Here is a 15,312-nt window from a genome sequence, read left to right on the forward strand (position 1 = left end):
GCTTGTGATTTCAAATAAAACTGTTGGACTATAACCTGGTGTTGTGTGACTTCTTACATTTGTCCACCCCAGTCCAACACCGGCATCTCCACACCATCTTCTCAGTAACACAGTGTATCTGTATCCTGGCCATTTCCTTTTGTTTAAACTGTGACTACGTAGTTATTACACAAACAGAAATTATGGCAGAAGTTAAAAGCTGCAACTCAATCTCGGGGCGCTGCAGGCGTTCAGAAACCGCTCAAGCTATGATTAGACTGTGTGCAACCGAATGAGAACCACAGGCTGAATTACAGCTCTGTGACTCCTTCCACGGAACCCATCGTACATATTTAAATATTTGCAATTTTGATGATAATAGAAGCAATTTACAAACAGCAGCTATTTCCAAAAAAAGCAGGTCAATCATGAACATGCTCAGGTACAAGAACTTTGGACACATGTTTTACATTGTAAGCAAGACAGGTAATACACAAAATTGTGTGGTGGACGATGCGTTATCAAAAGAAAACTGAAATAAATGCAAGTTTTAATTTAATAGCAACATGGAAAATTAAATACAGGAAAGTTTCAAATGCATGGATAGTAATTAAATGAATGCTCAAGAATGATACTAATTTCCAGTTAGTATTTTGTTTCTGAAATCGTTCCCAATGATATTGTATGCTCTGCTGAAAACAGATTTAATAATATAATGACAGATAAATTCTGTAAATTGCAGGATGCTGAATTGGTTTGATATGGCAGACAGGATCAATGTGAACAAGGTGCTCAATTCTCTTCACACCTTTTTCAATCCCTTTCCCATTAAGCAAGCAAAGACAGTCATAACCATCTTTGGCTTCACTTCCACCAGGTCTTCAGGCAACGCATATACCCGAGTGCCTATCTTCCGTGCTACTGAAATGGCGTATCTGAAAGAGACAAGCATGCCGTAAATGAGTGTTCAGTTAAGGCTAGAAGTGCTACTTCTAAACAGTAGCTTTTGTTCCTCAGCCCTGCATTTCAGCTTCTAGGATTTTTTTTACCCCCTTTTTTGTGCAGTACATTTTGTTCACAATTATTTTTTGCTGATTTCTTGTGAGAAATTATAGTGGCGGGCTCCCCATCCACGATACTGACTCCTTGAACATTTTAAAGATTTCTTTCAACATTTTAGCAATAAAATCTTCTGTCACTGACATTTCAGTTCATATCTGATTTCTAGCAGCAGAACATAATGGAAAAAAGCAATAACTCCTACTCTTCCTGAAGCAACAATAAAATAGAATTGGAACTCCTTCAAAACAATTCAAAATAAGGTCTATATCTACCTGAACTTTTGCGCTTAATTGTCTTTGGTCAAGCAGTATTTTCTCTTGTTTACTTATCAGTAAAAAGGCTGGGTAAAATAATTATATAAATTCAGTTGATTTTTTTTTATAGTTTAATCATCTACAAGCAAATCTGGTAGATAAAATACAAACAGTCAAAAAGACATCTAATAGCTAATTTTCAATTTGTGAAACACAGATCATTTTGAAACCAGAATTTTTAGTTTTAACCTTTTCCAAAACAACAGCCTCAAAATACTTCAAATAAAAATCCCCCACCCCAATTCAGCACAGGTATTTTTTTAAAATAATTGGTAGAGCATTAAGAGTTACTGATCATGAACATCAAACTTACTTAGCATTGTTCAACTTGTCAATATCTGAGAAGTCAGTGAGTTTCACCAGGTCATAGCGAATCACATTACGTACAACAGCATCTATCAAGTCTATAATGGGCAAACTGGTGCAAATGCATTTATCCTGGGGGAAAAAACAAAAAGAAATAATTCCTTTAAACAAGGTGGATAATAGAGTGGAACTCGCTTAATTCCAATCACTCTGAGCAACCTTGCAGATTATGATAAAATGGGAAACAACAAAAATCAAAGCTGGCCTGGTACATAACAACGTTCATTTGCCTAAATTTTGTATAACATCTTACAAGAATACAGTATAACATAAAAAAAATAAAGATAAATGCTCACATCTCAAGAGTTTGCTTCTGCTGTAAAGAATTCTGTGATATTTGTATTGGTGAAGATCAGAAGCCACCAACTTCTGAACTTTCTCTTCCAGTGCATAAAATTCATCAAATGTTTCACTATCTTTTAACTCAATGAATCGATGCAGAATGCACAGTGCAGAATCTACCTCTCTAACTTTGGGAATTTCCAGCTCTGGCACATCTTCATTTAAATCCTCTGTGGCCACTATTGCTGAGTCTTTCAGAGAAGAAACGATTTCTGCATCAATCATCTCTCCGCAGATGTAAAGGTCACCATCATTGAGACAAAAAGATCAAACTCCCACCTCATTCAAACTGCCAGGAATCCCTTCATCAACCTCCTCAGCTTCTCGGGGGTCACTGTTTTCCTCGCTAGACGCCAAACTGCACCAAATCCCGTTTACCCATTACCTGTGTTCACTAGACACCAAACTGCACCAAGTCCCGTTTATCCATTACCCGTGTGTTCACCAGACACCAAACTGCACCAAGTCCCGTTTATCCATTACCCGTGTGTTCACCAGACACCAAACTGCACCAAGTCCCGTTTATCCATTACCCATGTGTTCACCAGACACCAAACTGCACCAAGTCCCGTTTACCCATTATCCCTGTGTTCACTAGACAACAAACTGCACCAAGTCCCATTTATCCATTACCCCTGTGTTCACCAGACACCAAACTGCACCAAGTCCCATTTATCCATTACCCCTGTGTTCGCTAGACAACAAACGGCACCAAGTCCCGTTTATCCATTACCCGTGTTCACTAGACACCAAACTGCACCAAGTCCCGTTTATCCATTACCCATGTGTTCACTAGACAACAAACTGCACCAAGTCCTGTTTATCCATTACCCCGTGTTCACTAGACAACAAACTGCACCAAGTCCCGTTTATCCATTACCCCTGTGTTCACTAGACAACAAACTGCATCAAGTCCTGTTTACGCATTACCCCTGTGTTCACCAGACACCAAACTGCACCAAGTCCGGTTTATCCATTACCCATGTGTTCACTAGACAACAAACTGCATCAAGTCCTGTTTATCCATTACCCCTGTGTTCACTAGACACCAAACTGCACCAAGTCCCGTTTATCTATTACCCATGTGTTCACTAGACAACAAACTGCACCAAGTCCTGTTTATCCATTACCCCGTGTTCACTAGACACCAAACTGCACCAAGTCCCGTTTATCCATTACCCCTGTGTTCACTAGACAACAAACTGCACCAAGTCCGGTTTACCCATTACCCATGTGTTCACTAGACAACAAACTGCACCAAGTCCTGTTTATCCATTACCCCGTGTTCACTAGACACCAAACTGCACCAAGTCCCGTGTATCCATTACCCCTGTGTTCACTAGACAACAAACTGCACCAAGTCCGGTTTACCCATTACCCCTGTGTTCACCAACACCAAACTGCACCAAGTTCCATTTATCCATTACCCGTGTGCTCACTAGACACCAAACTGCACCAAGTCCCATTTATCCATTACCCCTGTGTTCGCTAGACAACAAACTGCACCAAGTTACGTTTACCCAATACCCCTGTGTTCACTGGCCTACATCGGCTCCTGTTCCATAAATGTCTCAATTAAAAAAATTCTCATCCATATGTTCAAATCCCTCCTTGGGATTGCCCCTCCCTAATCTTTGTAACTTCCTCGAGCCCTACAACCCTACGAGAACTCTGTGTTTCTCCAGTTCTGGCCTCGTGCATCCCCACCTTCCTTTGCCCCACCATTGACGGCCGTACTTTCAGCCATCTAGGCCCCAAGCTCTGGAATTTCCTCCCTAAACCACTCTGTATCTCCACCTCTCTCCTCTTTAAACTTACCTCTTTGACCAAGCTTTTGGTTACCTGTCGGAATATCTCCTTCTTTGACTTGGCATTAATCTTTGCCTTATTACATCCTGTGAAGGGCCTTGGAACGCTTAATATGTTAAAGGCACTATATGAATGCAAGTTGTTGTTGTAAAAACCGGACCCTCGTGTGAAAGATTAAGAGCCACATCATGGCAAGTGCCATTATCCATCAAAAGCACAACTTCTAGTGTTGCTTTCTCATCCTGGCATGGATCATAGCCACTTTCTGGAATTGTTTGCGTTATCCAAGCATTAGCGCTGCTTCCATAATCAATTGGAAAAGTTTTCACATTTTTAAAGCAACAAGTTTTTGGGCTTTTCCCAAATCACGGGAGGCTTCACCTTGTTCGAGCCCATTTGGTTAGCGCACAACAATAATGTAAGGCTATTACGATAGCAAAATACTGCGGATGCTGGAAATCCGAAATAACAACAGAAAACGTTGGAAAAACTCAGCAGGCCCGGCAACATCCATGGGGAGAGAAGGAGAGTCAACGTTTCGGGTCGAAAACCTTCCACAGAACTGAGAAAAAGAGGCAAGAAATGAAACAGATTAAAAGGCAGTTTGAGGGCTGGGAAATGGGGGAGGGGATGAAAGAAGAGACATTAAGAGATATTCAAGGTGAGACGAGATGGTAATAGGACAGGTAAAGAAACAGACAATGGCTCTAGATGAAGTGTGAAATGCGCTGGCAGAGTGAGAGACAGCTGCCATGTGGGAGAGAGAGAGAAAAAGGAAAAGGCACAAACCAAAAGTGTGGATAAAAATATAATGGGGTCCGAGGTTATGATCTGAAATTGTTGAACTCGATATTGAGTCCGGAAGGCTGTAAAGTGCCTAATCGGAAGATGAGGTGCTGTTCCTCGAGTTTACGCTGAGCTATCGTGGAACAATGCAAGAGGCCGCAGACGGTGAGGTCTGAGTGGGAATGGAACGGTGAATTAAACATGGTTTAAATCAAACATGGCCACAGTAAATAATCATTCTAATAGGTTTAAGAGCGTTAAAAAAACAAGCCTGAAGGCTTTGTGTCTTAATGCGAGGAGCATTCGTAATAAGGTGGATGAATTAGCTGCGCAAATAGAGGTAAACGAATATGATTTGATTGGGATTACGGAAACATGGCTCCAGGGTGGCCAAGGCTGGGAACTCAACATCCAGGGGTATTCAATATTCAGGAAAGATAGGCAAAACGGAAAGGGAGGTGGGGTAGCATTACTGGTTAAAGAAGGGATTAACACAATTGTAAGGAAGGATTAGCTCTGATGATGTGGAATCTGTATGGGTAGAACTGAGAAATAACAAGGGGCAGAAAACGTTAGTGGGAGTGGTATATAGACCTCCAAACAGTAATGCGGAGGTTGGGGATGGCATTAAAAGAGAAATTAGAGAAGTGTGCATAAAGGGCACAGCAGTCATCATGGGTGACTTTAATCTACATATAGATTGGGCTAACCAAATAAGTAACAATGCTGTGGAGGAGGAAATCCTGGAGTGTTTACGGGATGGTTTCCTGGACAAATATGTCGAGGAACCAAACAGAGATCAGGCCATCTTAGACTGGGTATTATGTAACGAGAAAGGATTAATTAGCAATCATGTTGTACGAGGCCCCTTGGGTCGGAGCGATCATAATATGATCAAATTCTTCATTAAGATGGAGAATGAAGTAGTTGACTCAGAGACTAGGGTCCTGAATTTAAATAAAGGAAACTACGATGGTCTGAGGCGCGAATTGGGTAGGATTGATTGCGGAATGTCACTCAAAGGGTTAACGGTGGATAGGCAATGGCAAACATTCAAAGACCGCATGGATGAACTACAGAATTTGTTCATCCCTGTTTGGCATAAAAATAAAACAAAAAAGGTGACTCAACCGTGGCTAACGAGGGAAATTAGGGATAGCATAAGATCCAAGGAGAGGACATATAAATTGGCCAGAAAAAGCAGTAATCCAGAGGATTGGGAGCAGTTTAGGATTCAACAAAGGAGGACAAAGGGATTAATTAAGAAAGGGAAAATAGAATATGAGAGTAAGCTTTCAGGTAACATAAAACTGACTGTAAAAGCTTTTATAGATATGTGAAGAGAAAAAGATTGGTGAAGTCAAGCGTAGGTCCCCTGCAGTCAGAATCAGGGGAATTTATAATGGGGAACAAAGAAATGGCTGACCAATTAAATACATATTTTGGTTCTGTCTTCACAAAGGAGGACACAAATAACCTCCCAGAAATGTCGGGGAACATAAGGTCTGATGAAAGGGAGGAACTGAAAGAAATCAGTATTTGTAGGGAAATGGTGTTAGGGAAATTGATGGGATTGAAGGCCGATAAATCCCCAGGGCCTGATAATCTACATCCTAGGGTACTTAAGGAAGCGGCCCTAGAGATAGTAGATGCATTGCTGATCATCTTCCAACATTCGATGGAATCTGGAACAGTACCCATGGATTGGAGGGTAGCTAATGTTACCCCACTATTCAAAAAAGGTGGTAGAGAGAAAACGGAGAATTACAGACCGGTAAGCCTGACATCGGTAGTGGGGAAAATGCTAGAGTCCATTATAAAAGATGTAATAGCAGAGCACTTGGAAAACAGTGACAGGATCGGACAAAGTCAACATGGATTTACAAAAGGTAAATCGTGCTTGACTAATCTACTGGAATTTTTTGAGGATGTAACTAGTGAAATAGATAAGGGAGAACCAGTGGATGTGGTGTATTTGGACTTTCAGAAGGCTTTCGATAAGGTCCCACATAAGAGATTAGCGTGTAAAGTTAAGGCACATGGAATTGGGGGCAAGGTATTGACTTGGATAGAGAACTGGTTGGCAGACAGAAAGCAAAGAGTTGGAATAAACGGGTCTTTTTCCGAGTGGCAGGCAGTGACTAGTGGGGTACCGCAGGGATCGGTCCTTGGACCCCAGCTATTCACAATATATATTAATGATCTAGACAAGGGAACTAGATGTAATATCTCCAAATTTACAGACGACACAAAGCTGGGTGGGCATGTGTGCTGTGAGGAGGATGCCGAGAAACGACAGGATGATTTGGACAGGTTGGGTGATTGGGCAGAAGCATGGCAGATGCAATATAACGTGGATAAATGTGAGGTTATCCACTTTGGTGTCAAAAACAGGAAGGCAGATTATTATCTGAATGGCAATAGATTGGGAGAAGGGGAAGTGCAACGAGACCTGGGTGTCCTTGTGCATCAGTCACTGAAGGTAAGCATGCAGGTGCAGCAGGCGGTTAAGAAGGCAAATGGTATGTTGTCCTTCATAGCGAGAGGGTTTGAGTACAGGAACAAGGATGTCTTGCTGCAGTTGTACAGGGCCTTGGTGAGACCACATCTTGAGTATTGTGTGCAGTTTTGGTCGCCTTATCTGAGGAAGGATGTTCTTGCCATGGAAGGAGTTCAGTGAAGATTCACCAGGCTGATACCTGGGATGGCAGGAATGACGTATGAGGAGAGATTGGGTCGATTGGGCTTGTACTCGCTGGAGTTTAGAAGAATGAGAGGGGATCTCATTGAAACTTATAAAATTCTGTCAGGCCTGACAGATTAGATGCAGGGAGGATGTTCCCGATGGTCGGGGAATCCAGAACCAGGGGTCACAGTCTATGGATAAGGGGTAGGCCTTTTAGGACAGAAATGAGGAGGAATTTCTTCACCCAGAGAGTGGTGAACCTGTGTAATTCTCTACCACAGAAGGCAGTAGAGGCCAATTCATTAAATATATTCAAGGAGTTGGATATATTTCTTAAGGCTAAAGGAATCAAGGGGTATGGGGAGAAAGCAGAGACCGGGTACTGAACTTGGATGATCAGCCATGATCGCATTGAGTGGCGGAGCAGGCTCGAGGGGCCGAATGGCCTACTCCTGCTCCTATCTTCTATGTTTCTATGTTTAAAATGACAGGCGACCGGAAGCTCGGGGTCACCCTTATGGACTGAACGGAGGTGTTCCGCAAAGTGGTCACTCAATCTGCGTTTGGTCTCCCCAATGTAGAGGAGACCACATTGTGAGCAGCGAATACAGTATACTAGATTGCAAGAAGTACAAGTAAATCACTGTTTCACCTGGAAGGGGTGTTTGGGGCCCTGGACAGTGAGAAGGGGGGAGGTATATGGGCAGGTGTTGCATCTCCTGCGCTTGCACGGGAAGATGCCAGGCGAAGGGGAAGGGGTGCTGGGGGTGATAGAGGAGTGTACTGGGGTGTCTCGGAGGGAGCGGTCCCTATGGAATGCTGAATGGGGAGGGGAGGGGAGGGGAAGATGCGTTTGGTGGTGGGATCACGTTGGAGGTGGCGGAAATGGCAGAGGATGATCTGTTGAATGTGGAGGCTGGTGGGGTGAAAGGTGAGGACAATGTAAGGCTTCTTTTCTCATTTTGCCACTGCTCATCTTCTCTAATTTTTTTTTGCGTAGGTTTGATCAGGCAGGGCACAGTAGAAAAGTTGGGTCTTCTTGTAATGCAACCTGTAATCCAAACCGATTCTTAGGCACGTTGGCCACTGAACCCAATCAGATTAAGAGGTGAAAGCCTCAGGTTCAAAGGTGACAAATCTCGTTAAAGTGGGATTTCTGCATTTCAGACTTGCATATAAGCAGGAATTGCAATAAAACAAACCTTTCACAATTGGAAGTATAGGGGGGAAAATGGGACTTTAGAAATGGTTGCAATAAAACGGGAATTGCGATTAAGCGAGTTGCAAATAAACAGGTCCAACTGTACATGCACAATATGCACTGCAGCTTAAATTACACTGTTACATTATTATATGTTATACGTTAAATAAATTTTTAAAGTACACAATGGAGTAGAAATTCAAAACGGGCAGTATTGCATTTGCCGCCTGTTATACGCCCCGCCAGAGTTCTGACGAAAGATCATCGACCTGAAATGTTAACTCTGTCTCTCTCTCCACAGATGCTGCCTGACCTGCTGAGTATTTCCAGCATTTTTAGGTCAGATTTCAAGATTGGTCCATTTACCCATTACCCGTGTTCACTAGATACCAAACTGCACCAAGTCCCGTTTACCCAATACCCCCGTGTTCACTAGACACCAAAGAGTGCAGAACAGGTCAGCAATTTCACTATTCAAACCTAAAGCCAAATTGGGTAAACTAAAATCTCTCCTTCTTTTGCATTTACCTTGAAGCTCGTAATTGAGCTCTTCTTCTTTGCCTTTGCCAAGGTCTCATTTACCCATTTTATAATAATTTCATCTGTCACCTTAGACCCTTCTCCAAGATCTGACAGCACCTTCAGAGTATACCTGAAACAATAAAGTAGGAAGAGCAAGAGATTCAACATTTAATGCACAGAAATTAGAATTTTCATGATGTGGCCTTTTTTATAACTTGCATCTGAACAAATGCGAATTCTGATTTCCATAATCCAACAGAATGGTAAAAAAAAAATCCACCAGCAACGGGGCAGCACTTCTTTTCTGATGTTCTAAGATATTAATAAGCATATATTCAAGATATTAAAATGATCCTTTTAAAATGTTTCCAAATATCATTGGGGGAAAAATGTGCTTGCTTTGCGCCTCCCGTTAGCACCCTAAGAGGGCGCTAATGGGGCGCAAAGCAACTAGCGCCCGGGTGCGGCGATGTTTGCGCCACTCGCGAAATTGACCAGACATTTTGAGGCGGTGCTAAACACTACCGCCACGATCTCCTGCGCCCGCAGATCGTGACATCAGTCGAGCATGCAGCGCCCCGGACTGGATATTGACTGGCACCCCCTGCCTTACCGCCTGCCGCTAGCAACGACAGGTTGAGGGGAATGTTTTGCAGTCGGGAAGGGACTGGGGGAGCGCTATTTAAAGGCAGCTGCTTCCTGACTTTTTTGTCGGTGACATTTTTGCACCACGCATTCTGAGAGAGAGAGACTTCTGGAGAGATTCAACAGCATGTGAAGGAGTTTTGGGTACTGAGCAGCACTTTGCAGGTTCATTTTTGATTTGGCCTTCCTTGCATCGATTTAAAAGAGACTCTGGGGGCTGCACTCTGAGCTCTTTCCCACGGCCTCTCCATTGTTCTTTCCAGCAGAATTGATGTACAGGTCTCTCCAGGCTAAGATTTAAGGCTGCAATGAGCAGGGTGTGGATGGAGAGCAAGATCGACCCTCCCCTTTAAGAACTGGCCGGCGCCAGTGTGTCTGTGTTCCATTGCTGACTGACATCACATGAGCTTCGCCAGCGCTCTGAGGTAGCGCCTCGCTCCTCGGCGTTAGTGCCTTAAGAGAGGTGTGTAGCACCTGATTTAGCCAGGGGCGATAGAAGCCAAGTTTGCAGTCGGAGGCGATAATTAGCGCCAGGCGCTAAACTTTGCGCCTGGCCGATAATTGCGCCCCAAACGGGGCGATACCGAATTTCTCCCCCATTGGGTTTTCAGAATATGTTGAAATCATACAAATTGTCCTGTCCACAATTGCTGATGTAGCATCTCTACCTTTATTATTTAATTTAACTTCTTATTTATTTCATTACAGCACAAAAGCTGGAAAAACATTCACTGTCTGTTTGGCAGGCCTGCCATCTACCATACCAAGGGAGTTACAGCTCTGGGCATTCTTTCACTAACTCACCATCTGACCCAATTTCCTTGGCAGTGTGCGATTGGAATAGGTTTGATAGATGTGGCAGTGAGCCTGGGTTCACTAGCCAGATTCACAGCACCACTGACAATGAAAATGTATTCGTTCCTGTGTTCCCAGAACCTTACGGTGACTTCTCAAGCTGAACCCTGCGGTTTACAGCAATACGCTGAAGGAGTTTTATCTGACTGGTCATACAATTATTCCATTCAAATCTAGAGAGAGAAATGTGGTACCAGACATATTTTGCCACAGGGACTGAGGGAAAGACGCAGTGGGCAGAAAGCAAACTCTCGTCACTATAGGCCCTTTTTCATACACTTCCTAGAGGCCAGAGCAGCCTAACCTGCAATGTCAAATAATCTACTGACTACACAGGGAATGGTGTGTGGAGGCCTGAAGGGCAAAAAGCATAAAAATAAACTTTAAAAAACCCCATCCTGATAGTACTGATGCTCTTAAATTTTTACTAAGCGCATAATTACTCCTCAGCTACCTCTCTGACGAGAATGCTAGCATCAAAACTTGGGAGGGAGAGCACATGTGCTTCAGGCTCTGGACAAAAAAAAACTAGCCTTTTAAAATTTCCCGATTGTTGGTGCAGAAAAACTCAGCAGAGATATAAATTAAAAAATAAAAGACATTGCAAAGGTTTTCTTAAGACCTTTTCCTCTCGGTCAATTGAAATCATAACTATAGCCGCTTGTTTCCTGAACCCTTTGCTTTTTGAACAGTGCGATGCAGTTTCTATTCTTAAAATAGCAAAAAATGGCTGCTAAGAATGGTATGCACTAGTTTTAACATAAGAGAGTGAATGGGCTACCAACCGTACAGATGCAAAGCAAACTGCACTGAATAGTAGTTTGAAAAAAAGACTTTACAGGAAACATTTTTTTATCCGGCACGGACGGGACCGACGTGGTGCCGGTTCATCAAAAATTCCGGATAACCGAACGCTATAGTAAAAGATACGGAGCTGAGAGCTCCGTATAAAGCAACAAACCCTGTTGCTAGCTTCAGAACAATGGCCACAAGTTGCAAGCGTCTCTGTAGCTTAGCAACAGCTGCAGCCACACCCTTGCACAGCAACAAATGGAGGAAGGCAAGTAATAAAAGTTACCTGAACCTACTCCTGAATTTTGCCGGTTAACCGAGATTTCTGGTTATTTAGGTGCCAGTAAATCGAAAGTTTCCTGTACATTGAGTTGAAACGTGAATCCCATGGGTCTGGCTTAGGATAATTACTACTTATTTATTACCAACCTGACTACTCTAGGGATGTTAATACTCTTAAGTCTTACATATGGAGGATATAACTCTGTGTCCTCGGTATTCTAGAGAAAAAAAATCAATCATTCATTCAGGAGTGGCAAAGTGGTAATCGTGTTAAATAACAACCAGCTCCTTCTAAGTAAAAATAAATCAAATGTATTTATCCCGTCTATCCCAACATCTTGCCAAAGAAAATTCCTTAAGTTTATCAAAACAAATGAGCTTAGCTTTGAGAATATTCACTCTTGAGCTGCTTCTGTATAATCTTAAATCCACGCGCAGCCCTTGAAAGATCACATTGCCAAAGTGGCCACAAGAATAGTTTTTATTTTTTTTTAAAATCTACATCACTGCATCAACGAGAGTCTCCCTTACCTTCTCATGAGCTGCCAGACTAGTGCCAGGGTAAGTGTTGGATTGCCATCATTCAAGTCTTGTCCACCAATACCCACAAGGGAAAAGCTGGCCTTGGTCTTACCCAGTTCAACAGCATAGTTGCAGTTTTCAAGCTAGAGAGAGTGAGAACACATTTCAGCTTCAGTTGTGACACTAAGCTTGTGCACAATCAGTCTTCAATACAACAATTAGGAATTAGGCAGAATGCTTTTACTGGACTTTTAGTACACAGTAAAATTGTGTGGAAAACCCACACAAGCTTTTAATTAGTTATTTCCTTTAAATTATGGTTAAAAAAAAATTAAATAACATTTCTGAAGTTATTTTGATTCGGTTACCATCTATGAATCTCAAAATCTCATTGCTGAAACTTGGGCCTATGATAATGGAGGCTGCCAGAGAGAGTGAAACTCCTATGTACACTAGGGGGAGAAATTGGGTATTGCCCATTTTGGGGCGCTAATATCGGACGGGCGCAAAGTTTAGCGCCTGTCGCTAATTATCGCCTCCGACTGCACATTTCGCCTCTATCGCCCTGGGAGGTGATTTGAGTGCTAAATCAGGCGCTACATACCTCTCTTAAGGCGCAAACGTCAGGGAGCGAGGCGCTACCTCAGAACGCTACCGAAGCTCAGGCGATGCCAATTACCATGGAAGCCAGACAGACTGGTGCCGTCCAGTTCTTGCTGACCAGCCACACCCTGCTCATTGCAGCCTTGAATCTTGGCCTGGAGAGACCTCTGAAGCAATTGTGTTGGAACCACTAATGGATAGGCCCATGGAAAGAGCTTGGCACTTAGGAACCTCAAAAGTGGTGTTGAGGGCCAAAACTCCTTAAGACAGCGTTAAATCTTTCCAGACATCTCTCTCCCTCTCAACCTGTGTGTACCAAAAGTGTTGCCGACAAGAAAAAGCAGGAAGCGCACGCCTTTAAATAGCGCTCCCCCAGCCCCTTCCCGACTTGAAAACGTTCCCTTCCAACTGTCGTTCCTAGCAGCAGGCACTAAGGCAAGGGGCGCGACTCAATATCCGGTCCGGGGCGCTACTGTGGCCTTGCACGTTCGACTGACGTCATGATCTGCAGGCGCAGGAGATCATGGCGGTAGTGTTTAGCACCACCGCAAAACGACTGGTCAATTTTGCTAGCGGCACTAAAATCACCGCACTTGGGCGCTAAGTTCCTAGCACCCCGTTAGCGCCCCCCCCCCCCCAGAGGTGCTAATGGGAGGCGCCAACCAAATGAATTTTTCCCCCTAGGAATTTTATGATGGTTCTCAGCCAGTCATAACTTTCCTTTATCCTTTTTGGTATTATTAACTGTTTAATAAGGAAAAGAAGATTACATTTAGCATCAAGGTGTTCATTTGCAGAGGAGTAGGCTCTGGCACAAGGTGAAGGCTGGATGCACATTATTGAAATACAAAAATAACATTTGGGAAATAATAATGAATTATATACTTAATCACTGAAAAGAGCTCGGCGCTTAGGAAACTCAAAAGTGGTGCTGAAGACCAAAACTCCTTAGGACAGCGTTAAATCTTTCCAGACGTCTCTCTCCCTCTCAACCTGTGTGTATCAAAAATTTTGCCGACAAGAAAAAGCAGGAAGCGCACGTCTTTAAATAGCGCTCCCCCAGCCCCTTCCCGACTTGAAAACGTTCCAGCCCCAGCAAGATAGTAGCTTCAAGTTTTAAAATTCAATCACAATTAGGCCCTTCAGTAGCAGGGCATATCATTAACATGGAAGGAGACATACTGTGATTCTAATGTGTTGTTGTGGTATGAGGAGCACACTATCTTTACAATATTATTTTGACTACAGCCTAATAACTCCTTGATCAGAATGTGTTCAATGAAGACCAATCAGGACCAGAGGCTTCCCTACCGTTCATTTGGTAAAGGTAATGTGCAGTGTAGAACTGAGCCACACAGTTGAGAAAGGTTGGAGGTTCTAACACCTATCGAAGATGGATTAGCTGATCTCACTTGGGGCAGCAGTGGGGAGTGCTGCAATTGGCCTTAAAATGAATCAACTAGAGAAGGGGAGGACTGAGGATGGGTGGGGGAGATATTTTAGAGCTTCTGTTTCTGATTGCTGTCCAGCATCCTGCTGAAAAGTTGATATGAAGACAGGATTAGAGTCCTGGGGGGAAAAATTCAGTTGGTTTGCGCCTCCCGTTAGCGCCTTAAGAGGGCGCTAATGGGGCGCAAAGCAACTAGCACCCGTGCGCGGCGATGTTTGCGCCGCTCACGAAATTAACTAGACATTTTGCGGCGGCGCTAAATACTACCGCCATGATCTCCTGTGCCGGCAGATCGTGACGTCAGTCGAGTGTGCAACGCCCCGGACCGGATATTGAGTAGCACCCCCTGCCTTACCGCCTGCCGCTAGCAACGACAGGTTGAGGGGAGCGTTTTGCAGTCAGGAAGGGACTGGGGAATGCTATTTAAAGGCGACTGCTTCCTGCCTTTTTTGTCAGCGACATTTTTGCACCACGCATTCTGAGAGAGAGAGAGAGAGAGAGACTTCTGGAGAGATTCAACGCTGTGTGAAGGAGTTTTGGGTACTGAGCAGCACTTTGCAGGTTCATTTTGATTTGCCCTTCCTTGTATCGATTTAGAAGAGACTGTGGGGGCTGCACTCTGAGCTCTTTCCCTGGGCCTCTCCATTGTTCTTTCCAGCAGATTTGATGTACAGGTCTCTCCAGGCCGAGATTCAAGGCTGCAATGAACAGGATGTGGATGGAGAGCAAGATCAACCCTTCCCTTTAAGAACTGGCCGGCGCCAGTGTGTCTGTGTTCCATTGCTGACTGACATCACATGAGCTTCGCCAGCGCTCTGAGGTAGCACCTCGCTCCTCGGCCTTTGCGCCTTAAGAGAGGTGTGTAGCGCCTGATTTAGCGCTCCAATCAACTCCAGGGGTGATAAAAGCCAAGTTTGCAGTTGGAGGTGATAATTAGCGGCAGGCGCTAAACTTTGCGCACGGCCGATAATCGCGCCCCAAACGGGGTGATACTGAATTTTTCCCCCATAGAGTCATAGAGTTATACAGCACAGAAAGAGGCCCTTCGGCCCATCGTGTCTGCACCAGCCATCAAGCCCTATCTATTCTAAAAGAG

The 15,312-nt window shown here is 43.8% G+C and overlaps 1 protein-coding gene across 5 annotated transcripts in view; it reads right to left on the reverse strand.

The window, feature by feature from the left end:
* Positions 1-517: 517 nt before the first annotated feature.
* The window catches only part of LOC147115554 (plastin-1-like), a 203,946-nt gene continuing 189,151 nt past the window's right edge, over positions 518-15,312 (reverse strand). For 4 of the 5 annotated variants that reach the window (XM_085989883.1, XM_085989885.1, XM_085989884.1 and 1 more), the window contains exons 13-16: positions 12,173-12,306; positions 9,074-9,197; positions 1,669-1,793; positions 518-914 (exon numbers count right to left, since the gene is read on the reverse strand). In XM_085989883.1, coding sequence (XP_085846009.1) covers positions 782-914; positions 1,669-1,793; positions 9,074-9,197; positions 12,173-12,306 — 516 coding nt within the window. In that variant the 3' untranslated portion in view covers positions 518-781. Of the gene's footprint in view, positions 915-1,313; positions 1,382-1,668; positions 1,794-9,073; positions 9,198-12,172; positions 12,307-15,312 lie in introns of all 5 variants that reach the window. The other variant, XM_085989887.1, reaches the window with a different exon arrangement.

This window comes from Somniosus microcephalus, chromosome 6 (genome assembly GCF_052327205.1).
Source record: "Somniosus microcephalus isolate GS21.2 chromosome 6, FLI_Smic_1.0, whole genome shotgun sequence".
Lineage (NCBI taxonomy): Eukaryota > Metazoa > Chordata > Chondrichthyes > Squaliformes > Somniosidae > Somniosus > Somniosus microcephalus.